Source organism: Schistocerca piceifrons, chromosome 2 (assembly GCF_021461385.2).
Source record: "Schistocerca piceifrons isolate TAMUIC-IGC-003096 chromosome 2, iqSchPice1.1, whole genome shotgun sequence".
NCBI lineage: Eukaryota > Metazoa > Arthropoda > Insecta > Orthoptera > Acrididae > Schistocerca > Schistocerca piceifrons.
In genome coordinates this window covers 446,530,573-446,557,488 of record NC_060139.1, presented here as the reverse complement: position 1 = coordinate 446,557,488, position 26,916 = coordinate 446,530,573, and the positions used below count along the sequence as shown (strand labels likewise).

At 37.5% G+C, this 26,916-nt stretch overlaps 1 protein-coding gene across 1 annotated transcript in view; it reads right to left on the bottom strand.

Moving 5' to 3' along the window:
* The window catches only part of LOC124775462 (ATP-binding cassette sub-family C member 5-like), a 375,967-nt gene that overhangs the window by 117,768 nt on the left and 231,283 nt on the right, over positions 1–26,916 (bottom strand). Inside the window, exons 15-16 of the mRNA XM_047250294.1 lie at positions 3,427–3,580; positions 3,075–3,203 (exon numbers count right to left, since the gene is read on the bottom strand). Of these exons, the coding sequence (XP_047106250.1) occupies positions 3,075–3,203; positions 3,427–3,580 (283 nt within the window). The remainder of the gene's footprint in view (positions 1–3,074; positions 3,204–3,426; positions 3,581–26,916) is intronic.

Here is a 26,916-nt window from a genome sequence, read left to right as displayed (position 1 = left end):
ATCTTCATCACTGACCTCATATGTACTGACATTAATTTTGTGAATGCTGTCTACAAGACATTTTACCAATTCTCCATGTTTCCAGAGAATCCCAATATGCCACTCGTGGTGGTACCACAAAGTATTTTTCCTCATATAGAGGATGTTTCACAATTCATATTACACACTTCTGGAGGTTGTAAAGGGAACTTACTAGATCAAGTTTTATGTAGGAACCCATGTCCAGAAACATCATTGAATAACACTACATAAAATAAAAGTCATAAGCATTGGCACCTGTAAATGTATGTATATGCAGGATGATTCTGTGATAATGTTACAACCTTTCCAGGGTGATGGAGAAGGATAAATGCATGAATCTGAGGTAAGGGTCCCTGTACCAAAAATGAATGAGTCGAAAGTTATATGTGAAAAAAGTTCTGATACTCCAATAGTGGAATGCATATATTGCTACTGTTGTTGCTAAGATTGTTGGGTAGGCAACTTTCAGAGGCAATAGTATGGACTAGAACAAGAAAAAAATGTCAGGTAAACATGGTGTCTAAAATGCATACCTGAGGAGCTATGAGCACTTGTTCATTTTCACTACTGTGAAAAACATCTCCTCCACTGAAAAAGTGCTAATAGCTCTTAAGGTATGCATTTTCGAGCCCATGTTTACTGGATGACTTTTTTTTGTTTTGGTCCATACTATCACCTCTGAAAGTCGCCTACGCTACACTCTTAGCAATGACAGTATACGTACATGTAATTCACTGTCAGAGGTACAGTATCAGAAGAGTTTTGCTTGTTAACTTTCAACTCATTCATTTTTGGTACAGGGACCCTTACCTCAAATTGATACTTTTATCCTTCTCCATCACTCTAGAAATTTTGTAGAATCATCTTGCATGTATAGCATGTATAGCTTTGAGACTCTATAGTGTCATTGGATGATGTTTCCACATAAGGGTTTCTATGTAAAAGTAGATATACTATGTCCCTCTACAACCTCTTGAAATGTGTAACATGATTTGCGTAACACCGTGTGTATCTCTTCTAAACTTCCCCTGAAGATATCAAATGAGTGTGCTTCTCTTAATTTCTCATAATGCATCACACATGCGCTAGTGCCTCCTGTTAACTTTAATTTAGCTTATTATCAGCTTTAATTTGCTTATTATTACAATTTTCCAATGTTGCAGCCACATCCAAATTGTCAAACAACACACAGGGATCTTCCCACAATTTCCTGGAAAATGGAAGTGGCTATTAGCATCCAGAAGTCTTTCAAACCAGTGTGGCCTCCTGAGGGCTGGTCGCAGGGTGTTGACACAATGAATAGTGTCAAAAGTGACTTGTTGCTGCTGAGGGGTGCTGACAAGGCAGGCTGACAACTGGCAGTGGTCAATGCTCCTTTCCTGGTTGTCCATCCCCGGCTCCAAGCATGTCTACAGTTCATTCCACTACATAGCTCTCTATGTGTTGCTGAATCATGTGCAAACTTCTTCATCTCTGAATAATTACTGCAACCAACATTCATTTAAACCTGCTTGCTGTAACCATCCCTCTACAATTTATACTCCCCACACTTCCCTCTATCAACAAATGGACCGAGCAAGGTGGTGCAGTGGTTAGCACACTGGACTCACATTCAGGAGGACGATGATTCAATCCCACGTCCAGCCATCCTGATTTAGGTTTTCTGTGATTTCCCTAAACTGCTCCAAGCAAATGCCATGATGGTTCCTTTGAAAGGGCACAACTGACTTCCTTCCCCATCCTTCCCTAATCTGATGAGACCAATGACCTCGCAGTTTGGTCTCTTCCCCCAAACAACCCAACAAACGGATGATTCCTTCACATCTCAGGATGTGTTTTGTCAACTGATTCCTTCCATTAGTCCACTGCCACCATAATTTTTTTCTCCCTGATGTGATTCAGTATCTATGTACTATGTACTATGTACCCATGTAATTTTCAGCATTCTCCTACTGCACCACATTTGAAAACCTCCTAGTCTCTTCTAGTCTGAACTGCTTATCATCCATGTTTCACTTCTGTACAAGGCTATGCTCCAGATTAATATCTTGAGAAAATACTTCCTAATTTTTAAATTAATGTTATATGTTAACAAAATTTCTCTTTTCAGAAGTTCTTTTCTTGATTTTGCCAGCCTGCAAGTTATGTCTTTTCTACTTTGACTTTTATCAGTTATTTTGTTGCCCAAGTAGCCAAACTCATCCACAGATTTTAGCGTCTCATTTACAAATCTAATTCCTTCAGAATTACCTGATTTCAGTTGACTACATCCTATTGCTCTTTTTTACTTTATTGGTGTTCATCTTATTACCTCTCATCAAGACACTATTCATTTTGTTCAGCTGCTCTACCAAGACCTTCACCATCTCTGACAGAATTGTATTGTCTCCCGAAATTTAATTCCCTTTCCAAATTTGCCCTTGGTTTCCTTCACTGCTTGGCCATTTACCAGATTGCATTCAAAGTCTGACAGATAGCCAACCAGCATTCAAAAACAAATTAAAAGAATTTCTGAATGGGAACTCCTTCTACTCAATAGGTGAATCTTTAGATATGAAGCAGTAATTGCAAAAAAAAAAAAAAAAAAAAAAAAAGAAAAAAAGTAAGAATTTAATTATATTGTGTAAAGAAGCCTTATGTTAAACTGAAATGTTCCATATCATTATGAAATGTCATATCCATGATCTGTGGGATAAGTATTACTGTAATGTATAAAAGTAATGCCCTGTCTCATTCCCTTCTTAACCCCTGCTTGCTTTTCATGTCCTTCAACTGTTATAATTGCAGCCTGGTTTCTGTACAAGCTGTGAATAATGTTTTACTTCCAGTAATTGGCATTCTATAGCACAATAGTCCATGGATGCATTGCCTGATAAACATTGGCATGCCACAAACAATATTAGACATTCTTTTTAGAATAACATTTAACAAGATGAAAGGCTCTCTCAGAGTGTAGGCTTAAAAATCAAGCAAAACTACCTCGTGAAAATGGTTAACAAGGCATATTTCATTAAAAAAAACAGAGCTAAGGTTGTTATGATTAAGTACTCTACCTGTAGATAAAGTCATTTTCTTTTGAATATGACTGAACTGATGTTCTTCCTTCAATTGTGGAAGTCATAAATGCATTTAAATTTGATGAAGATTCTGTTTCCAGTTTGTGGAAATTTGGAAGGGCCATCCTTGAAATAAAATGTAAAAAATATTCATTACAATTTTTAGTCTCATTCATTTGTTGAAAATTACTCATGTTGCAAAACAGGATTCACACTTAGTAGACACTAGACTAAGATCAACCTAAAGAGAATATTACATCAGTTTGCTTCTGTGTTTATTTTACATAATTCATCTTTAAAATACTCTTGTAAAGCAAAAAAAAAAAAATCTTCGTAATTGTATACTCACAGATAGATCCTATAACCAAAAAATCCAAAGACACAAGCTACAAAAAAGGGTAGCAGAATCCATGTAAATACATATGCCAATAATGTAAGAATACCCAGAAGCAACACAATGTTTCCAGTAATACTGATGAGAGACTCTGGCACCCACGTGTCAACTGCAATAAAATAAAACAGTATTATTTTACAATTTCAAATATAAGCTACTGGATATGTATGGTGTCTGATACTTTTTGCTGCCTCAGAGTCCTTACAAGGACCTATGACTGAGTAACTTTGGCATTAGTAAAAAGTTTAATTTAAAATGGGATGTTATGTTAACCGGGGACCGAGAAACGATGGAGAGGCTCCATCCCCGCCACAGTCGCAGTGGTCTGCAACCCCATGACGACTACCGCAGTCCCTCTGCCGCCCCACTCTGAACCCAGGGTTATTGTGTGGTTCGGCTCGCAGTGGACCCCCCAGGGAATGTCTCACACCAGACGGGTGTAACCCCTATGTTTGCGTGGTAGAGTAATGGTGGTGTATGCGTACATGGAGAACTTGTTTGTGCAGCAATCGAAGACATAGTGTAGCTGGGGCGGAATAAGGGGAACCACCCTGCATTTGCCAAGGCAGATGGAAAACCACCTAAAAACCATACACAGACTGGCCAGCTCACTGAACCTCGACACTAATCCCCAGGCGGATTCGTGCTGGGGACTGGTGCAACTACCTGCCAGAAAGCCGTGCGCTAGACCTCACGGCCAACTGGGTGGGTTAAAATGGGATAGTGAGAAAACTAGAATTTGTACTGCAATGGGCAGTAGATTTTCTAATATAACCAACATATGTAGTGTACAAATATTAAGTATGATGCACATGCTTTAGAAGTTCAATTAATAATGAACATATGATGCTGAAAGTATTAGTAGACCTGATCTGTGTTTATCTAATTGATACCATTACCGTTATGAGTGCTAAATAGAATATGTTGATGTAAACATAAACATATGTTGATGTAAACATAAGAAATATAAGCTTTCAGATAACATATCAGAGTTATAATTCAGCCTATACTGAATAACACTAAATAATGCTATCGAAACACTCATGACATTGATGTAAATAATCTGGCCACTGTCTAAACAATATTAATATATGTAAGTTACTGAATACAGAAATGCTCTGTTTACTGGTATGCAAATTCTATTTATGTACAATCTGCCAATACACTTCTGTAAGTTATAATGTAATTTATATATAAAAACAAAGATGAGGTGACTTACCGAACAAAAGCGCTGGCAGGTCGATAGACACACAAACAAACACAAACATACACACAAAATTCAAGCTTTCGCAACAAACTGTTGCCTCATCAGGAAAGAAAGAAGGAGAGGGGAAGACGAAAGGAAGTGGGTTTTAAGGGAGAGGGTAAGGAGTCATTCCAATCCCGGGAGCGGAAAGACTTACCTTAGGGGGAAAAAAGGACAGGTATACACTCGCACACACGCACATATCCATCCACACATACAGACACAAGCAGACATATTTGGTATTTAAATATGTCTGCTTGTGTCTGTATGTGTGGATGGATATGTGCGTGTGTGCGAGTGTATACCTGTCCTTTTTTCCCCCTAAGGTAAGTCTTTCCGCTCCCGGGATTGGAATGACTCCTTACCCTCTCCCTTAAAACCCACTTCCTTTCGTCTTCCCCTCTCCTTCTTTCTTTCCTGATGAGGCAACAGTTTGTTGCGAAAGCTTGAATTTTGTGTGTATGTTTGTGTTTGTTTGTGTGTCTATCGACCTGCCAGCGCTTTTGTTCGGTAAGTCACCTCATCTTTGTTTTTATATATAATTTTTCCCACGTGGAATGTTTCCTTCCATTACATTGTTATAATGTAATTTTGATGTTACATACCAGTACATTTTTATAACTTATATGTGCATATTAGTCACTCAGTAATGACCACAGGGTTCCAATGTCATCTAGTCAAGCTAGACTATTAAATACAGCCTAATTAAGGAACAATGAAATCACTTCATAAACAGGAAATAAGAGTGTTGTAAGATGTCTGAAAATTAGTAAAAACTATATTATTGGCGTTCATTCACTTTAGATAATTTCAATCCATAACAGTAACCATGAATAATGAAAAGTTTGCCAGTTTGCAGTGATCATTGATCTGCAGACAAAGTAACAATTAGGTTTAGAAATCTAATAGAGATAATATAACTTTAATCAAAATCCGATGTGGTTATAGAAGTTCTAGAAGTAATTTAAAAAATGTAAACAACCCAACATTATTCTGAATGAGTCTACACAATATACCATTACTTAACTCTAAAATGTTCATGAAGCATTTGCAACATAGGACTGAAAATGCAAAACATAGATAGAACTTACACAGGTAATTTAGAGGCCAAGAAACTCTAGGAAAGTAGTGGAAGGAGTAGGATGAAGTATTTTCTGTAGACAATCAATATAATTAACTAAGTTAACCATCAGCTTCCACCTTGCTAAGGTTTTTAGTTCACAGTGCACATCAAGTTTTCTCCTTGTATTGAGGCTATGAAACATATCCTTTTATTCTTAAGAATAAAACATGCCAATGAGTATATACATAATTTAGGAAGGCACAATAGGTAAACACATTTCTTGAGGATCATAGCCACTCCTTCATGCAGTTTGTTTATCCTTGACATGATAGCATCTACCAGCTAATACACTGTGTCCTAATGCAATGGGTCACACAGCTTGGAGTGTACATGCATGGTCTGAAGAGCACCAGATGAGTTTACTGTACTGCCCTGACCAACAAATTCCACAGATCTGAACACAATCAAGAATCTTTGGACCACCTCAGCTGGGCTGTTTGCACCATGGATCCTCATCTGGAGAAACCTAGCACAGCTGGCCACAGCACTGGAGTCACCATGGCTCCATGTCCCTGTCAATACCTTATAGAATGTCTTTAAATCTCTTTCTGCATGCCTCACAGTCATCTGCACTGCAAAAGGTGGTTATTCAGGCTTCTGACAGATGGTGATATTAATGTGACTGGACAAGTATAATAATAAATTTTTAGAACTAATTAAATATGTTTCTAACTTAGCAAGGTGAGAAAATTCTACATGTCCTTATATCGCTGATGATGTCAGTATTGTTTTTTATTTGCCCTTTTCTGACCACTTTTTGTTAATAATACACATTGTCTACAATAGTTACACAAAATATATAATTTCTTATTCAAGCAGGAATTCATAAAACTTTAATATTCACTGTGGAATTTTTGTTACTGATGGCAACACTATGGTTAGAAATATTTATGATTTCCTATATGACAAACCATGAGGTTGAAACTTTTGATGAACTTAAAGTTGTTTGTTAATATATTGATGCAGTTCATGTGAAAGCGCTCATTCTCAGGTCATTAATATACAACATGAACAACAAGTGACCCAGCACACTTCTCCCCAAGATAACTTGCTTTGACCTTCCTACCAAAAAATCTTCAACTCAGTCACAAATTTCACTTGATACCCCCTATGATCATATTTCTGACTATAATCTCAGGTGTGGTACTGAACCAAATGTTTTATGGAAATCAAGAAATGCAGTAGCTACCTGATTGCCTTAATCCATGACTTTCATTTTGTCATTTGAGAGAAGGGCAAGTTGGACTTCACATGATCAGTGTTTTTGAAGTATAAGCTGATTGGCTCCTGTCCTGTCTGTTTGAAGTACCTCATTATATTTGAGATCAGAGTATGTTCTAAGATTCTATATCAAATAGATGTCAAGGACATCTGACAGTAGTCTTGTGCAATACTTGGGTTATCCTTCCTGTAGTTGGGTGAGACCTGTGCTTTCTTCCAAATACTAGGCACAGATTTTTGTACAAGGGATCTATGGTAGATTACAGTTAAGAGAGGGGCTAACTTAGTTGCAAGTTGGGTACAGGATCTGACAGCGATTCCCTTTCGCTCTGGGGTTTTATACTTTCTGACATGTTTCACACCCATGAGAATCATCTCATTTTTGGGTCTATGGAATGAAAACTGAATCTGTTCTAATCTAATCTAATGTAACAATTTCAGCTGTGTCCCAGTGCCATTGACACTAATATTTCTTTCACTCATCTTTCCAATGGTATAGAAATTAAATTGGGGCAATACTCCTGTGTTTTCCTTTGTAAAGGAACATTTGAAAACAAAATTAAGCATTTATACTTTGGTATTGCTACTCTCTATTTTCTATTTCAGTTCCTCTCTCATTCGTCAATGACTGGATATTAACTTCAGTGCCTTTAGGTATGACAAGATTTTCTTTGAGTTTTGTGAAAAATGCTTTGACATATTCTGCTATGATAGTCACTGAAGGCTTCTCATATTGCTCTCTTGACAGCCAAATGCATTTCATTCAGTATATCTCTGTCGATAGCCCTATGCTTTCTTTTATATTTTTTATGCTTGTTTACAGAGGCCATATACCATCATGAATTGTTCTACTCATTACATATCTATCCAGTGCATGGTAAACTATTCTTTTAAATTTGAGCCATAGTTTCTCTACAAGCTCCCATCCTGAGCAAAAAGTTTGAAGTTACTACCAGAGATATAACAGTACGGGTTCTCTGTCTAGTTCATCAGACATATAGATCTTACTACTTGTTTGAGTTGCTCTTTGTACTTTGGTATTCATTTTTACTATAACTGTCTCATAGTCACTGATACCAGTTTTGATGTGGACATCCTCAAAGAGGTCAGGGCTCTCTGTTACCATAGATCTAATATACCTCCATCATGAGTGGGGTTAAAAACTATCTGTTCCAGGTAGTTGTCAGAGAAGGAATTTAGCACCTTTTCACATAAACTCTTGTCTAGCCTACGATTAGCAAAACTGCAATTTTCCCAGGTGACTGTTGGATGATTAAAGTCCTCTCTGATGATTATAGTATGATTTGAGAACTTATGTACAGTAAACTGAGGTTTCTATAAAGTTTTCAGTTCCATTTGGAGGTGACTCTAGTGGTTGACAGAAGGATCCAGTTATAATTTTATGTCCATCTTTGATACTGAATCTTGCCCATACAATCTCACATGCAGTTTCAGTTTCTACATCAGTGGATTTGAGTTTCTTGTGTACTATGACAAATACATCTCCATTTCCCATTAACCTATCCTATTGGTAAATGCTACTTGGATAGTTGCCTCTGATATGTAGCTCACATCTGACCCATTTAGGAAGTCACACCCTAGCTTGTTACAGAACCTTCACAGTCTGTAGTTTAATTTTTTATGACAAAATGAAAAATGATCAAGTAGAAAGGGAAACAGCTAGGTAATGTTAAAGTAATCAATAGGTACAATAGAAATATTGTAATGAAGATGTTGCAAAAGAGTACTGGGATTTAAAGTGAGATTGGTAGTTAAAAGCCAGAAGTAAAAGAAATCAACCAGAAAACTAGCAGTGAAGTAACTACACAACTGGACAAAAATGGTCGTGAAAGAAATAAAAAAACTGAACCAATCTAGCAATGACATTAGTAACTTAAAATTGGACTTGAGCAGTGGTATTAATGATTTGAAACTGGAGCTCAATAAGAAATATGTGCGCTGCAACAACAATGCAGATTCCCTGAAAGTGAACTGTATTATAAAATGGAAGAGATTAGTTGTGATCTAAAGAGTAATACTGACTCCATGAAATTTTTCTTGGATAGTAAATTAGAAAATACAAAAGAAAATGCAGAGCTGAAACAAGTAACTTAATAGTGGGAAGGAAATTTAAAACAGCTGTAATGAGCAGCTGGAAGTTGTTGCCAATTCTTGTCACGCTAAGTTAACAGAGGTAGTGCAAATCTTTTTTGACAATGATGAGAATGAATTAGTTTCCCAAACACACCAAATAGATAGTGATTATGTAAAGAATATGGAAGTTGGTGAGGAAAATGCAAGTGTTGATAAAGTTAATGCCACTATGACAGAATGTCAGGTTGAAGAATGTAAAACTTTTGTAATGGACAGCGAGGTAAATGAATTCCAGCCTGTTGAACAAAAGGTAAATAAAGTTGAGATGAAGTGTATGCATATTGGAAATATACAGGTTGGAAATGTAAATGTTAGTATTATTAAATTCCTAGATGTAATTGTATTCAAAATATTTGTAGTGGCCAAGTAAATAGCAGGCAGAAACTAGCTTTCAAAGCATATGCATTATGTAATGGAATGATGTTTGTGTATTTAGAAATGTTACAAGAAATTGATGGCTGCTTTTGTACTTGCAACTGGTTTGGATAGTAGAAGGAGGATTTCACCCAATGCATGGAGACTAGGCTGAGAAGCAGAGAGTCAGATGAATTTTGAGGCTCCCCCCATGAACAATAGTCCTTGCCGTTGGTGGGGAGGCTTGCATGCCTCAGCGATACAGATAGCCGTACCATAGGTGCAACCGCAATGGAGGGGTATCTGTTGAGAGGACAGACAAACATGTGGTTCCTGAAGAGGGGCAGCAGCCTTTTCAGTAGTTGCAGGGGCATCAGTCTGGATGATTGACTGCTCTGGCCTTGTAACACTAACCAAAACGGCCTAGCTGTGCTGGTACTGCGAATGGCTGCAAGCAAGGGGAAACTACAGCCGTAATTTTTCCTGAGGGCATACAGCTTTACTGTATGGTTAAATGATGATGGCGTCCTCTTGGATAAAATATTCTGGAAGTAAAATAGTCCCCCATTCGGATCTCTGGGTGGGGACTACTCAGGAGGATGTTGTTATCAGGAGAAAGAAAACTGGTGTTTCTATGGATCGGAGCATGGAATGTCAGATCCCTTAATCGGACAGGTAGGTTAGAAAATTTATAAAGAGAAATGGATAGGTTAAAGATAGATATAGTGGAAATTAGTGAAGTTCGGTGGCAGCAGGAACGAAGCCCACGCCTACCACAGTAGTACAAGCTTATATGCCAACTAGCTCCACAGATGATGAAGAGATTGATGAAATGTTTTATGAGATAAAAGAAATTATTCAGATAGTGAAGGGAGACAAAAATTTAATAGTCACGGGTGACTGGAATTCGATAGTAGGGAAAGGAAGAGAAGGAAACGTAGTAGGTGAATATGGAATGGGGTTAAGAAATGAAGGAGGAAGCCACCTGGTAGAATTCCGCACAGTGCATAACTTAATCATAGTTAACACTTGGTTCAAGAATCATAAAAGGAGGCTGTATACATGGAAGAAGCCTGGGGATACTGGAAGATCTCAGATAGATTATATAATGGTAAGACAGAGATTCAGGAACCAGGTTTTAAATTGTAAGACATTTCCAGGAGCAGATGTGGACTCTGATCACAATCTATTGGTTATGAACTGTAGATTAAAACTGAAGAAACTGCAAAAAGGTGGGAATTTGAGGAGATGGGACCTGGATAAACTGAAAGAACCAGAGGTTGTAGAGAGCTTCAGGGAGAGCATTAGGGAACGATTGACAAGAATGGGGGAAAGAAATACAGTAGAAGTAGAAAGGGTAGCTTTGAGAGATGAAATAATAAAGATAGCAGAGGATCAAGAAGGTAAAAAGATGAGGGCTAATAGAAATCCTTGGGTAACAGAAGAGATATTGAATTTAATTGATGAAAGGAGAAAATATAAAAATGCAGTAAATGAAGCGGGCAAAAAGGAATACAAATGTCTCAAAAATGAGATCGACAGGAAGTGCAAAATGGCTAAGCAGGGATGGCTAGAGGACAAATTTAAGGATGTAGAGGTGCATATCACTAGGCGTAAGATAGATACTGCCTACAGGAAAATTAAAGAGACCTTTGGAGAAAAGAGAACCACTTGTATGAATATCAAGAGCTCATATGGAAATCCAGTTCTAAGCAAAGAAGGGAAAGCAGAAAGATGGAAGGAGTATATAGAAGGTCTATACAAGGGCAATGTTCTTGAGGACAATATTATAGAAATGGAAGAGAATGTAGATGAAGATGGAATAGGAGATATGATACGGCGTGAAGAGTTTGACAGAGCACTGAAAGAACTAAGTTGAAACAAGGCCCCGGGAGTAGACAACTTTCCACTAGAACTACTGACAGCCTTGGGAGAGCCAGGCCTAACACAACTCTACCATCTGGTGAGCAAGATGTATGAGACAGGCGAAATACCGTCAGACTTCAAGAAGAATATAATAATTCCAATGGCAATGAAAGCAGGTGTTGACAAATTTGAAAATTATCGAACTATCAGTTTAATAAGCCATGGCTGCAAAATACTAACACAAATTCATTACAGACGAATGGAAAAACTTGTAGAAGCTGACCTTGGGGAAGATCAGTTTGGATTCTGTAGAAATGTTCGAACACTTGAGGCAATACTGACCCTATGACTTATCTTAGAAGATATATTAAGGAAAGGCAAACCTACGTTTCTTGCTTTTGTAGACTTGGAGAAAGCTTTTGACACTGTTGACTGGCATACTCGCTTCCAAATTCTGAAGGTGGCAGGGGAAAATACAGGGAGCAAAAGGCTATTTACAATTTGTACAGAAACCAGATGGCAGATATAAGAGTTGAGGGGCATGAAAGGGAAGCAGTGGTTGGGAAGGGAGTGAGACAGGGTTGTAGCCTATCCCCAATGTTATTCAATCTGTATATTGAGCAAGCAGTAAAGGAAACAAAAGAAAAATTCAGAGTAGGAATTAAAATCCATGGAGAAGAAATAAAAACTTTGAGGTTCGCTGATGACATGGTAATTCTGTCAGAGACAGCAAAGGACCTGGAAGAGCAGCTGAATGGAATTGACAATGTCTTAAAAGGAGGATATAAGATGAACATCAACAAAAGCAAAACGAGGATAATGGCTATAGTCGAATTAAATTGGGTGATGCTGTGGGAATTAGAGTAGGAAATGAGACATTTAAGGTGGTAAATGTGTTTTGCTATTTGGGGAGCAAAATAACTGATGATGGTCAACGTAGAGAGGATATAAAATGTAGACTGCCAATGGCAAGGAAAGCATTTCTGAAGAAGAGAAATTTGTTAACATCGAGTATAGATTTAAGTGTCAAGAAGTCGTTTCTGAAAGTATTTGTATGGAGTGTAGCCATGTATGGAAGTGAAATGTGGATGATAAATAGTTTAGACAAGAAGAGAATAGAAGCTTTCAAAACATAGTGGTACAGAAGAATGCTGAAGATTAGATGGGTAGATCACGTAAATAATGAGGAGGTATTGAATAGAATTGGAGAGAAGAGAAATTTGTGGTGCATCTTGACTAGAAGAGAGGATTGGTTGGTAGGGCATATTCTGAGGCATCAAGAGATCACCAATTTAGTATTGGAGGGCAGTGTGGAGGGTAAAAATCATAGAGTTAGACCAAGAGATGAATACACTAAACAGATTGAAAAGGATGTAGGTTGCAGTAAGTACTGGGATATGGAGAAGCTTGCACAGGATAGAGTAGCATGGAGAGCTGCATCAAACCAGTCTCTGGACTGAAGACCACAACAACAACAACAGCAACAACAGGAACAAGTGAGCAGGGGGTCCACTATCTGGTGATCACTGCTTTCCCAGCTGGGTGATTCCATTCTTCATTTTTTGGTTCACTTTCTTCTTCTGCTATCTTATCTGTAGATTTTAAGCAAAGTAAATTCTACTATTTTAATCAATATCAATATAAAAAGTAAATGACCTTTTCGTTTTTCAATGAATACTAGCAATGCCTTTTAAGAAGTCGGAAGCTAATGGTATGTCAGTTAAATTAATGAGAAATATGTTTAATTATGTTTTTTGTAGATCAAATAATAATGGAGTTACCCATAAAAAAATAAATCTCTTTTAGATGAAAATAAAAATCTGTGGTACCGGTAAACCACAAGATTAAAGAATGTGACATATCCCAGAAACTGTAATTGGAAAAGTAAAAAGAAATATGCAATGGCTACTATAAATTTGTGCAGCAGCAGTAAAAACAAGTTTTAAATAATTAATTCAGTGCCAGTTGCATAAGAATTCAGAGATACTCTCAAAGTCAATTAAAGTGAAATAAGTGTATGTGAAATTTGAGTAAAATGTGTCACAGTGTATCCTTTCAGGACACAGCGAAAAAAATATTTCTTAGAGGGGAAACAATGCTTTGACTTACTTGTATATTATCTTTTGAGTAAAGTGAAGTTACAGTTTGTCAGCAATTGCTGTTCATATTTGTTACTGTGGAGTGTTAGGGTTTATAGTTATTTTTGTAATTATTTTTGATGGTAAAGTTTTAATAATGATGCAGTGAAGAAGCATTTAATGGATAATGAAGTAATAATGAAGTTAATTATGAAGAAAATGAGAGATATTGTGTAATGTTGAGTTGGTTAGGGCATCTGGTAGGGACACTGTCTTGTAGTATCCAGTTTCTGGTAAGTGCACTTCAACAGTTAGCAAATTTCAAATAAAGAAGTAAAGAAATAAATATTATTTGTAAATGTCTGGAAGCTATTATGTTAAGGAATATTATTTGCTGTGAAGGAACATGTGTGTGATTTGAGGCAATATTTCAAGAACCAATGTAAAAGTTATGGTCATATTCAATAGTCCCAAGAAAGTTCTGTGAAACTGTAAAATGGATTAATAATTATTTATAGGTATATACAGATTCAAAAAGTACATACTGCTTTCATATTTTGTGTATATATTTGTATATGAAATCATGACTTATGCTTTCAAATGTGGTTAGCTTTGCTCCACTTGATTTGCAAAAATATATGCTATATGTAATCGTTATTGGTCATTTAAAAAAATTTGAGTGTATTTAATAATTTGTGATAGCATGTGGTTTATTACGTTTTAACTTTTTTTTTTTTTTATAATAATACAAATACAATAGTTACAAAAAATATACAATTTCTTATTCAGACAGAAATTATTGTTCACAAGAATATAGTTAGTTCACCTGGAAATGTTCTCTCTAGAGACTGTACTGTAGTGCCGTGCCTGTGTTGTACTATACAGTCTGAATATTCTACAGCCGATGCAGAACCATAATTGCAACCATTTCTCTCTAAAGAAATATTAATGATTTACTATACAGGCAAATCATGTGAATATGAAATTTTTTATGAGTTACAAATTGTTTGTTAATAGATGGGTATAGCTCATTTGAAATCCCCGTGTCTTTTCAACAATCATTTTACTTTTTCCAAAAACTTCATAATTCAAAAGTATTCCAATGTTAATTAATTATTTCCAAAATTCAGTATCATAGTTTTGCAGCTCTGATTTTTCTGTTTCCAACAATGCATACTTTCATTTAAATAACTCGGTATTTAGTTAATTATAGAAATTAGAAAATTTCACTTTCTCAAAACATTTTAGTGGACTTTGGGACTCACATTTTACAATGAACTGCTCTCTCATAACATAGTACCAATATTTTCACCATTTTCTAATTATTCCACTGTTAGTTACAGAACTCACTTAACAGCCCATTATAACTTTGTCTTCTGAGAGAAAAAACTGAGTGGCTGCCATGATCCATTGATCTTCTGCTGTACCATTGCCTATAAAGCAGTCTGACTACCATCGACAGCCACTGTTACAGGTGCCAAAGGTACAGCATGAGCTAGAAGTACTGCTTCTCACAAAGATGATTTAACTTTGTGAAATGCAGCTAATATCTCCGTAGCCCATACAATAGCTCACTGTCTCTAAGAATTGCTACTTGAAAGCATTGCTTTGAGCAGTGCCTGTAACTCAGCTGCCTATGGCAGATGACAACTGTAAAAATTTACCATTTCAAGTACCAGCTTAACTGTTCATATGTTTCCAGAAGCAGTACTGCTTGCAATGAGTCTACTTCAGATCGCAAGGGCTCAGTTACTTCTGGGATTATTCAACATCCTAAAAAATCCACTGCCTCTTTATGAAGGACACATTTGTCTTTGTTTGTCAGCAATCCATATTCATAATTTCTTCAAAAAATTATTTGTAAGTGGCTTTCATGCTCAGAACAGACAACTAGAAAAAATTAACACATTGTCCAGATATGCAAAACAGAAATTCAAACCATGTAGGATCTCACTGATGAACCATTGTCATGTCTACATGGGTTATTGAGTCCAAATTGCGTTTGCACATATTCAAACACCCCAAAAGGTGTGACAACTGCAGTCTTTTTCACATCTTCTGCTGCTGTCAGAATCGGATTATGTGCCTATCGAAAATCAATAGCACTGAACACCTTGAAGTCTGCCACTGTGCCCATAAAATCATACAAATGCATAATTTGATAGTGATAATGGTATGGTACATGCATTCAGGGCATGATAATCTCCACAAGAATGCCATGACACATTTTTCTTCCTTACTAGATGGAGGGGTGATGCCCGAGGTCTGTCAGAACATCTGATAACCCCCATTGCAATTAACTCCTTACATTCCATCTTTGTGGCTACATATATATCAGGGGGTCGCTGATGTGCCTTGTAAGCTACCAGAGGTCCTGACATTGTAGGTATATCATGGAAAGTATTGTGCCATATCCAAATTGTGTTGTCATAGTCATTGGTACTGCAAATTTCATGGCATCCTCAAATGTACATGTATCACTTCACCATCTGCAATGAAGCATCTCATTTAGATACAATGATATGATAATAGTACAGGAAATCAGCTTGAAGAATGAGTTCAATGATGTCAGCAATCAGGAAAGTCCATCTTAATTTTCATGAAAACCAAAACTTACAGCTGCCTCTTCATTGTCATATGTAGGAATCTTCAATTCATTTGCTGCCATTAGCCATGATTGTATGGAAAAATGATTAATTGTCATTGCTGGAAAGAGGCTGACATCTGATCCTGTATCAACTAAATATATGAGTTTGTTGTACCGGTCTTTGATGTAAAATCAGAGTGATGTGGAGAGTCTGTGAATTCAAAAGTCCTTGCTAGCCCACCTCGAAACAGATACACCAGCACTGCTAGGCATCACGTGGTTATGGCTTAATGGGGCACCATTGTTACATGTCATATTATCTAGGCACTGTCCACTGGAGGGACCGACTGTGCCTGAGTCCGGTCACTGTTACCCGTTTGGGTAAGCATAAGCATGCCAGCTGCCCAAAGTGTGTGTGGTACCAGCACAGTTTCCCCTGTTGGCTATCTTAACTTCAGTTCTGTATCATCTTTCAGGTTGTGTGCCAAAGGAAGTGCTTGAAACTGTGTAGATCTACTGCTGGAGAGCATCGAAGATGCATTGTAGTATATTCACCCGTTCCTTTAGCAATAGTTGTTGATCTTTATCATCAACATCTGCATCTATATGCCCTACAATTTGCTGTCCAATAAATCAAACTCCTCTAGTGTCTGAGAGTGCCAGCTTGTGATAAAATTGGGCTGTGATTACTGTGAGCCAAGTGAAAAGGAGGTGCCAGAAACCTCTGCGCTCTTGACCACAAAAGGTAACTGTTCCATCCAAACTTGCCTACATGTAGTGTTAGGAACCTCAGTTGCAGAAACCATTATAAGAGGTGTTACCAAAAGTCTTCAGCAATCTTGTTTCTCTTTGCCGCACATGTTGAATGTGAATGTCTAAGGATCTGCACACTCGTTGGAGTACATTTATTCTGATGTGCATAGATATTTCCTTTCTGAGGTGGTATTGTGCACCAAGTCTGCTATTAATGATAATGTTTGTGAGTTCAATGCTCACAGGGTGATAATGAACTACATGGTATCATCCACCATTCTGTAGGCTTTGGAAGAGAGCTTGAGAAGTCAGAACCAAAGCTCTGGCTGTTGTGGCGTATACAGTGGCACAATGATTTTACTATGCAATGCAGAAGATCAATGCAGCCCATTGGTGATATGTCCGTGACTTGCTCAAACATAACTTTGGTTGTCCCCCCACACTTGATATGCATTCCACTATTATAGAGCCTGCCCCATTAGCTGAACTGATTTTGCTATTAATTGATTTATCTTATGCCATAACTGGGATCACCACTTGTGGGTACTACAATCCACAATTGATTAAAAGGTTCCATAACTTTATTTTCATTATTTTTATCTCTTCCAAAATCTCAATAACTCCAAAAAATTAACACACATTACAATCTTTAAGGAAATTACATAAAATTACTAAGTTACAAAACGACAACAAAGAATCTCTTTTTTGTTCATCATCTAGATCCAGAGATATTCTACCACTCCACTTGCACTCCCATTTACATCATCATAGGGCATATTTCAGGTATCTGTTCATGGATGTTTCCAGTTTATTACACACACACACACATATATATATATATATATATATATATATATATATATATATATATATATATATATATATATATATATATATTTTTTTTTTTTTTGGTGTATGTGCGGATGGATATGTGTGTGTGTGCAAGTGTATACCTGTCCTTTTTTCCCCCTAAGGTAAGTCTTACTGCTCCCGGGATTGGAATGACTCCTATAGAGGGAAACATTCCACGTGGGAAAATGAAGCAACCGTTTGTTGCGAAAGCTTGAATTTTGAGTGTATGTTTGTGTTTGTTTGTGTGTCTATCGACCTGCCAGCGCTTTTGTTTGGTAAGTCTCATCATCTTTGTTTATATATATATATAATAGCGGGAAACATTCCACGTGGGAAAAATATATATAAAACAAAGATGATGAGACTTACCAAACAAAAGCACTGGCAGGTCGATAGACACACAAACAAACACAAACATACACACAAAATTCAAGCTTTCGCAACAAACGGTTGCTTCATCAGGAAAGAGGGAAGGAGAGGGAAAGACGAAAGGCTGTGGGTTTTAAGGGAGAGGGTAAGGAGTCATTCCAATCCCGGGAGCGGAAAGACTTACCTTAGGGGGAAAAAAGGACAGGTATACACTCGCACACACACACATATCCATCCGCACATACACAGACACAGGCAGACATTTGACATATGAGATATGTTCAAAAAATTCTGTAACATTTGTAATTTTGTGCCAATGGTGGGTTGAATCAAAATGTGGTTGGCATCCCTACATGTTCCTGTGTTTAAAGTGTAACTGCTGGAAGTTTCACTATTGTATGTAGTTACTGCTCAGTGCTATGTTGTGTAGAATGTTGTGTAGAATGGTATGTCGCACAGTTTATGGATTTCGAGATGGCAGAGTTAGAGGAACAGCAAATTTTGCATGAAACTCAAGAAAATTTACAGACACACACCAAATGATGCAGGAAGTCTACATGATGAGTGCTTAAGCCATACTTGGTGTTACAAATGGTTCACATGGTTTAAAACTGGCCAGACGGAAGTTAAATTCTGGATGTCCTTCAACATCTACCAATGACGCTCATGTCAGGAATGTCAACAAAATTGTGTGTGTTAAACAAAGACTGACTGTCCAAGAGATGCACAAGAATGTAGCATTTCAGTTGGATCATGTCATGAAATCCTGACACAGCATCTTGGATTGCATTGTGTTGCTGCCAAGTTCATCCCACAGCTCATGAGTTGAGACCAGAAAGACCATTGCCTCACAGTCTGTGAAGAGGTTTTGGATTGTATGCAAATGAGGATGAGATGTTCCTTAAGAGAATGATAACTGGTGATGAGACATGGGCCTGCCATTATGATGTTGAGACCAAGGTTCAATCTTCACGATGGGCTGGGAAAGGTTCTCCAAGACCAAAAAGGCTTATCAGGTCAGGTCAAATGTGAAAGCCATGCTGATAGTTTTCTTTGACTTTGAATGATTACTTCATTAGGAATTCACACCACAGGGACAGATTGTCAATTGATGGTGTTATTGGGATGTGTTGTGATGTCTCAAAGAAAATGTGGGAAGATATGGCCTGAAAGTGGTGAGACAATTCATGGCTCTTGCATCACGATAATGCACCCACACATTCATCCCTATTTGTTCATGACTATTGCCCCTGCAGACTTTTTTTATTTCCAAAGTTAAAAAACACCATTAAAAGGAGGGAGATTTGCAATGATAGACAAGATAAAAGCAAATTTGCAGACAACTCTTTGTGTGATCCAGCAAGAGGTGTACAAAGACTGCTTCCAGAAATGGAAACATTGTTGGTAGTGATGCATCAATTGTGGAGGAGAGTATTTCAGAGGAGACAATGCACAATGAGTAAAAGATTTGCACAGAAAAATTTTGTGGACAAAGTTCCGGAATTTTTTGAACAGTCCTCATATATTCAATGTGAATGTTTCAAGTCATGATAATAAAGCAGTCAGACTATCAGGGCTGTACAATGTAACATACCCTCTTTACCTGCACAAATGTGCTATTGGCAGTTGTGCCTCCACTGAATCTGGTTGAAAAGTCATCGTCCAAAGTAATCTATTTTAAATGATGTTGTCCAAGCCAGGTTTACAAACCAAAACACTTTAACAGTACTTTGATATTAAATAATCCTTGTTTATCGCCATGTCAAGTGTTGTTTAATATTATTCATGCACAGATAATGAATAAGCCACATGCTACGCTCAACTGGTGTCCAAAAATAATGATTATTGTTCAAGTGCAGAAACATAACACAAATGCACTGATTTACAACAGTTAATGTGTGGCAAGGAAATCATTAACACATTCATCAATTACACTGTCCTTTCAAATAGACAGTCGTATCAAAGTGAAAATGATGTGCACAGTAACCATAATTCAGAAATAACACAGTTCACAGTTTAATACCATTCTCACAGTTTTCAGAAGGCATTATTAGAAAATTAATACATTTCATGAAGTTAATTACAAGTTCATAGTAAATAGTCACTGAATAGACTCTCAGACATGGATTTCAGATAGAACTTGGCACACTGTACAAGATGTATTTTGTGTTAACTCATCTGTGGTACACTGTTTGATACTTATGGGCACAGATATTGTTGAAATTATACATTACACATTTCTGCAGACTGATGCAAGTGGCTTCCAACAGCCATTCTCTTATAAGATTACAATAATTAGAACTGAACCCATCTATTGTTGCTTGCTGTGTTTTTACAAGTAACATCTAAAGACTTCTATAACTGAAAGGTGGAATAAGATTTCTTCTACACCTACATCTACATCTACATGGATACTCTGCAAATCATATTCATGTGCCTGGCAGGGGGTTCATGGAACCGCCTTCACAATTCTCTATTATTCCAATCTCGCATAGCACGCGAAAAGAATGAACACCTATATCTTTCCATACGAGCTCTGATTTCCCTTATTTTATTGCGGTGATCATTCCTCCCAATGTAGGTCGGTGCCAATAAAATATTTTCACATTCAGAGGAGAAAGTTGGTGACTGGAATGTCATGAGAAGATACTGTCACAATGAAAAATGCCTTTCTTTTAATGATTTCCAGTCCAAACCCTGTATAATTTCTGTGACACTCTCTCCCATATTTCGCGATTGACTCAGGACTGAGGACCTTTAGATAAAACAATAATTGCTATTGAGTTTCACCATCTAGTTTGTCTCAATATGGGCTTCTATTTCATTAACAATATTTTAACTGTGACTGTATCTGTGAATACTAATTACTCTGAAACAAAATGAATGCAAGTACTGCTAACCTGTTCTCATCATTAGCTGTTTAGATACTTCCTTTATTTGTATATAATTTTGATCTACTTTGTCTGAAAGTTAGTAAATGGGCACATGTTTATAAAGGAGCAATGATAACCAAGTTTTATGTTTCTGGCACTTTGCAATTAGCACAGTTCATAGGTACACTAATTGCACCAACAATTCTGATTAACTAAATGAATGTACTGGATAATAAAGTCAAGTTGGCTAAGCCGCAAGTTAATATTCATGATTTTTGGCACTGTGCACATGTCTTGTAAGTGATAATATCAAAGACATCTGAAAGAGAGAGAGAGAGAGAGAGAGAGAGAGAGAGAGAGAGAGAGAGAGAATTGGAGCAAGATAAACATAACAGCAGGAAAGAATCCATCGGCTTTGTTATAATACATACCAAAAACTTTGCTGGGATACCCAAACAATAAAATTGTGTGGAAGACTATAGTTGAGTTGGCATAAGCTGATCCATGACAGTCGTAGTGGGATGGATGTGGCAGGTTTACAAGGCTACCTCAACCAATAATGGACGACAATTTTGTAAACATCTCCATGACAACACCTCAGTGTTGTCATAGCTCCGTAGACAGCTAATGTTTCCACCTACAGCCATTAGTGCTTCACAGCTAAAATCTCACAACAGTGCTATGCTGTCAGAGCTCTACTTATGTTGTCTTGATTATATCTAGCTACATCTACTTACGATCTAGGGAGTTAGAATTAATGTCACTTCTGTCCCACAGTTGTTTCTTAAAAATAAACCAGTCTTCATTATTTTTGACTGTATAAGAAGTAAACCTCATTTTCTTGGGGACAGGGGTTGGGGGGAGAAGGGGAGGATCTTAAGCCATCTGGTTTGATGCACCCATCTAGTATCACGAAAGTAATTCCCTGATGACTTAACATGTCTTATCGTCCTGTATTGTTTTCTTGTTAATGTTTCCCAATGATTCTGTGAAAAACTTCATCATTTCACATTTTAGCAGTACATATAATTTTCAGCGCAACGTTTAAAATGCTTCAATTCCCTCTTCTCCAGTTCCCCCAGAGTTCATGTTTCAATTTTATACAATGCTGTGGTCAAACTGTACATTCTCAAAATTTCTTCATCAAATTAAGACCAATGTTCAAAGCTACAATACTTTTTTTGGGTAGAAATGTCCTCTTTGTCTATACAAGTTTACTTTTTACATCCTCACTGCTACGTATGCTATATGCTATTTTGCTTCCAAGATAGCAATATTCCTTCACTTTATCTAGTTTGTGGTCCTCAACGTTTATGTTAATTTTATCACTAAAATCATTTCTGCTACTCCTCATTGCTTTTTTCTTTGTCTGGTTTACTTTCAGTTCGTATCCTGTACTCACTATTATTGATATTATTTCACTCTGAATTTTGATCCCACTCCTGAACCTATCTTTTACTTCCAGCATTACCTCTTCAGTGTACTGGCTGAACAGTAAAGGGGAAATGAGGCATACAGTACCTATCTTACACCCTTTTTTAATTTGAGCATTTCGTCTTGTTCTTCCATTCTTATTACTCCTTCTTGGTTCTTACACATTTTGTATATTATCTGTCTTTTGCTATAGCTTACACCTAACTTCCTGATAATTTTTAACTTCTTGCACCATTTTAGATACCTGAGCACTTTTTATAGGTCTAAAATGTTACGAAGATGTCCTGATTTTTCTTAAGACTTGCTTCCATTATTAAGCATGACATCACAACTATGTTTTTGGTGCCTTTACTTCCCTGAAGTCAAAATGATCATTGCCTAAGAGACCCTCAATTTTCCTTTGAATTCTTCTGTATATAATTCATGATATAACTTGGATGCATGAACTGTTAAGTTGATTGTTGGGTAATTCTCACACTTATCTGGCCTTGCTGTCTTTGGAACTGTGTAAACGATATTTTTCTGAGACTGATGGCATGTTTGCAGCCATAGAAACTACTCACCAGCTTGAATAGTGATTTGGTTGTTATTTTCCCCAATGATTTTACAAATTCCAAACACATGTTATCAGTATCTTCTTCTGTATTTTGTTGCAAGTCTTTTTAAGCTTTGTCAAACTCTGATTGCAATACTATATCCCCAATATCTTCCAAATTGACTTTCATTTTTTTCCTTTTTATCATGCCTGCACACACTTCTTCCCTAATAGAGGCCTTCAGTGTATTGTTTCCATATATCTGTTCTCTCTTCTATACTTAACAGCAAAATTCCTCCTGCACTCTTAATGTTAACACTACTGCCTTTAATTTAACTGAAGGTTGTTATCATTTTTCTGTGTGCTGAATATGTCCTTCTGACAACCATTTCTTTTTTGATTTCTTCACATTTTTCCTTGTACCATTTCACCTTAGCTTCCCTGCATTTCCTATTTATTTTATACCACAGTAGACTTTCAGAATGATTGTTTTTGCTCTGCAGCAGAACATATGCTGACATGAAACTTCCTGGCAGATTCCAACTGTGTGCAGGACTGAGACTCAAACTCTGGACCTCTGCTTTTCACAGGTGGGTGCTCTACTGACTGAGCTATCCCAGCACAACCTATGACCTGTCCTCTCAGCTTTACTTCTACCTGAACCTCATCTCTTACCTTTCACACTTCACAGAAGTTCTCATGCAAAACTTGCAGTACCAATACTGCTAGAAGAAAGGATACTGTAGAAAAATTGCTCACATACATCCTGGGGGTGTTTCTAGAATGAATTTTTCACTTTTTAGCAGAGTGTGTGCTGATATGAAACTTCCTGCAGGCTAAAACAGTGTGCCAGACCAAGACTCAAACTCAGCATCTTTGCCTTTCGTGGGCAAGTGCTTCACCAACAGAGCTACCGAAGCACGACTCATGACCCATCCTCATAGCTTTACATCTGCTAGTATCTCATCTCTTACCTTCCATGCTTCACAGTTCTCTTGTTAAACTTGCAGGACTAGCATTCTTGGAAGAAAGGGTATTGCAGAAATATGGCTTGACCACAACATGTGGGATGTTTCCAGAATTAATTTTTTGACTTGCAGTGGAGTGTGCACAGATAAGAAACTTCCTGGCAGATTCAAATAGTGTGCTAGACTGAAACTTGAACTTGGGACCTTTGCTTTCCACAGGAATGTGTGCTATTGACTAAGCTACCCAAGTATGACTCGTGACTCTTCCTCACAATTTTACTTCCACCAATACCTCATCTCTTAACTTCCACACTTCATAGAAGTTCCCCTGCAGAACTTGCAGGACTGGCACACCTGGAAGAAAGGATACTGTGGAAAAGTGGCTTACCTCCAACCTGGGAAAAGTTTCCAGAATGAATTTTTCACTATGCAGTGAAGTGTGCACAGAGATGAGACTTCGTGGAGGATTAAGATGGTGTACCAGACTGTGACTCAAACTTGGGACCTTTGCTCTTTATGAGTAAGTGCTCTACCAAATGAATTACCTAAGCATGACTCATGACCCAGCCTCACAACATTACTTCCACCAGTAGCTAATATCCAACCTTCCAAGTTTCGCAAAAGTCCTCCTGCAATACTTATAGGACTGAAACTCCTGGAAGAAAGTATACTGTGGGGAATGGCTTAGCCACAGCCTGGGGGATGTTTTCATAATGCATTTTTCACTCTGCAGTTGAGTGTGCACTGATATGAAAGCTCAGTCAGTAGATCACTTGCCTGTGAAACGCAAAGGTCCTATGTTCGAGTCTTGGTCCAGCACACAATTGTAATCTGCCAGGAAGTTTCTCAATATACTTGTTTATTGAATTTTTGTTAAGCGACTTCCATTTTTAAATATTTTTAGAAATTCATTTCAAATAATGTTTACTTAGTCCTTTCTCAGTTGGCATACATGTTTTTTTTCAGTAGTTTACTTAAGCATTATGTAGAAAGATGCATACTGATATCAACATGATTGAGTTATATTATTTTTTCCAGTCTAACGGAAAGATGCATACCAATGTTGTTGTTGTTGTGGTCTTCAGTCCTGAGACTGGTTTGATGCAGCTCTCCACGCTACTCTATCCTGTGCAAGCTTTTTCATCTCCCAGTACCTACTGCAACCTACATCCTTCTGAATCTGCTTAGTGTATTCATCTCTTGGTCTCCCTCTACGATTTTTACCCTCCACGCTGCCCTCCAATACTAAATTGGTGATCCCTTGATGCCTCAGAACATGTCCTACCAACCGATCCCTTCTTCTGGTCAAGTTGTGCCACAAACTTCTCTTCTCCCCAATCCTATTCAATACTTCCTCATTAGTTATGTGATCTACCCATCTAATCTTCAGCATTCTTCTGTAGCACCACATTTCAAAAGCTTCTATTCTCTTCTTGTCCAAACTATTTATCGTCCATGTTTCACTTCCATACATGGCTACACTCCATACGAATACTTTCAGAAATGACTTCCTGACACTTAAATCAATACTGGATGTTAACAAATTTCTCTTCTTCAGAAACGCTTTCCTTGCCATAGCCAGCCTACATTTTATATCCTCTCTACTTCGACCATCATCAGTTATTTTGCTCCCCAAATAGCAAAACTCCTTTACTACTTTAAGTGTCTCATTTCCTAATCTAATTCCCTCAGCATCACCCGACTTAATTAGACTACATTTCATTATCCTTGTTTTGCTTTTGTTGATGTTCATCTTATATCCTCCTTTCAAGACACTGTCCATTCCATTCAACTGCTCTTCCAAGTCCTTTGCTGTCTCTGACAGAATTACAACGTCATCGGCGAACCTCAAAGTTTTTATTTCTTCTCCATGAATTTTAATACCTACTCCGAATTTTTCTTTTGTTTCCTTTACTGCTTGCTCAATATACAGATTGAACAACATCGGGGAGAGGCTACAACCCTGTCTTACTCCCTTCCCAACCACTGCTTCCCTTTCATGTCCCTCGACTCTTATAACTGCCATCTGGTTTCTGTACAAATTGTAAATAGCCTTTCGCTCCCTGTATTTTACCCCTGCCACCTTTAGAATTTGAAAGAGAGTATTCCAGTCAACATTGTCAAAAGCTTTCTCTAAGTCTACAAATGCTAGAAATGTAGGTTTGCCTTTCCTTAATCTTTCTTCTAATATAAGTCGTAAGGTCAGTATTGCCTCACGTGTTCCAGTGTTTCTACGGAATCCAAACTGATCTTCCCCGAGGTTGGCTTCTACTAGTTTTTCCATTCGTCTGTAAAGAATTCGTGTTAGTATTTTGCAGCTGTGACTTATTAAGCTAATAGTTCGGTAATTTTCACATCTGTCAACACCTGCTTTCTTTGGGATTGGAATTATTATATTCTTCTTGAAGTCTGAGGGTATTTCGCCTGTTTCATACATCTTGCTCACCAGATGGTAGAGTTTTGTCAGGACTGGCTCTCCCACGGCCGTCAGTAGTTCCAATGGAATATTGTCTACTCCGGGGGCCTTGTTTCGACTCAGGTCTTTCAGTGCTCTGTCAAACTCTTCACGCAGTATCATATCTCCCATTTCATCTTCATCTACATCCTCTTCCATTTCCATAATATTGTCCTCAAGTACATCGCCCTTGTATAGACCCTCTATATACTCCTTCCATCTTTCTGCTTTCCCTTCTTTGCTTAGAACTGGGTTTCCATCTGAGCTCTTGATATTCATACAAGTCGTTCTCTTATCTCCAAAGGTCTCTTTAATTTTCCTGTAGGCGGTATCTATCTTACCCCTAGTGAGATAGGCCTCTACATCCTTACATTTGTCCTCTAGCCATCCCTGCTTAGCCATTTTGCACTTCCTGTCGATCTCATTTTTGAGACGTTTGTATTCCTTTTTGCCTGTTTCACTTACTGCATTTTTATATTTTCTCCTTTCATCAATTAAATTCAGTATTTCTTCTGTTACCCAAGGATTTCTACTAGCCCTCGTCTTTTTACCTACTTGATCCTCTGCTGCCTTCACT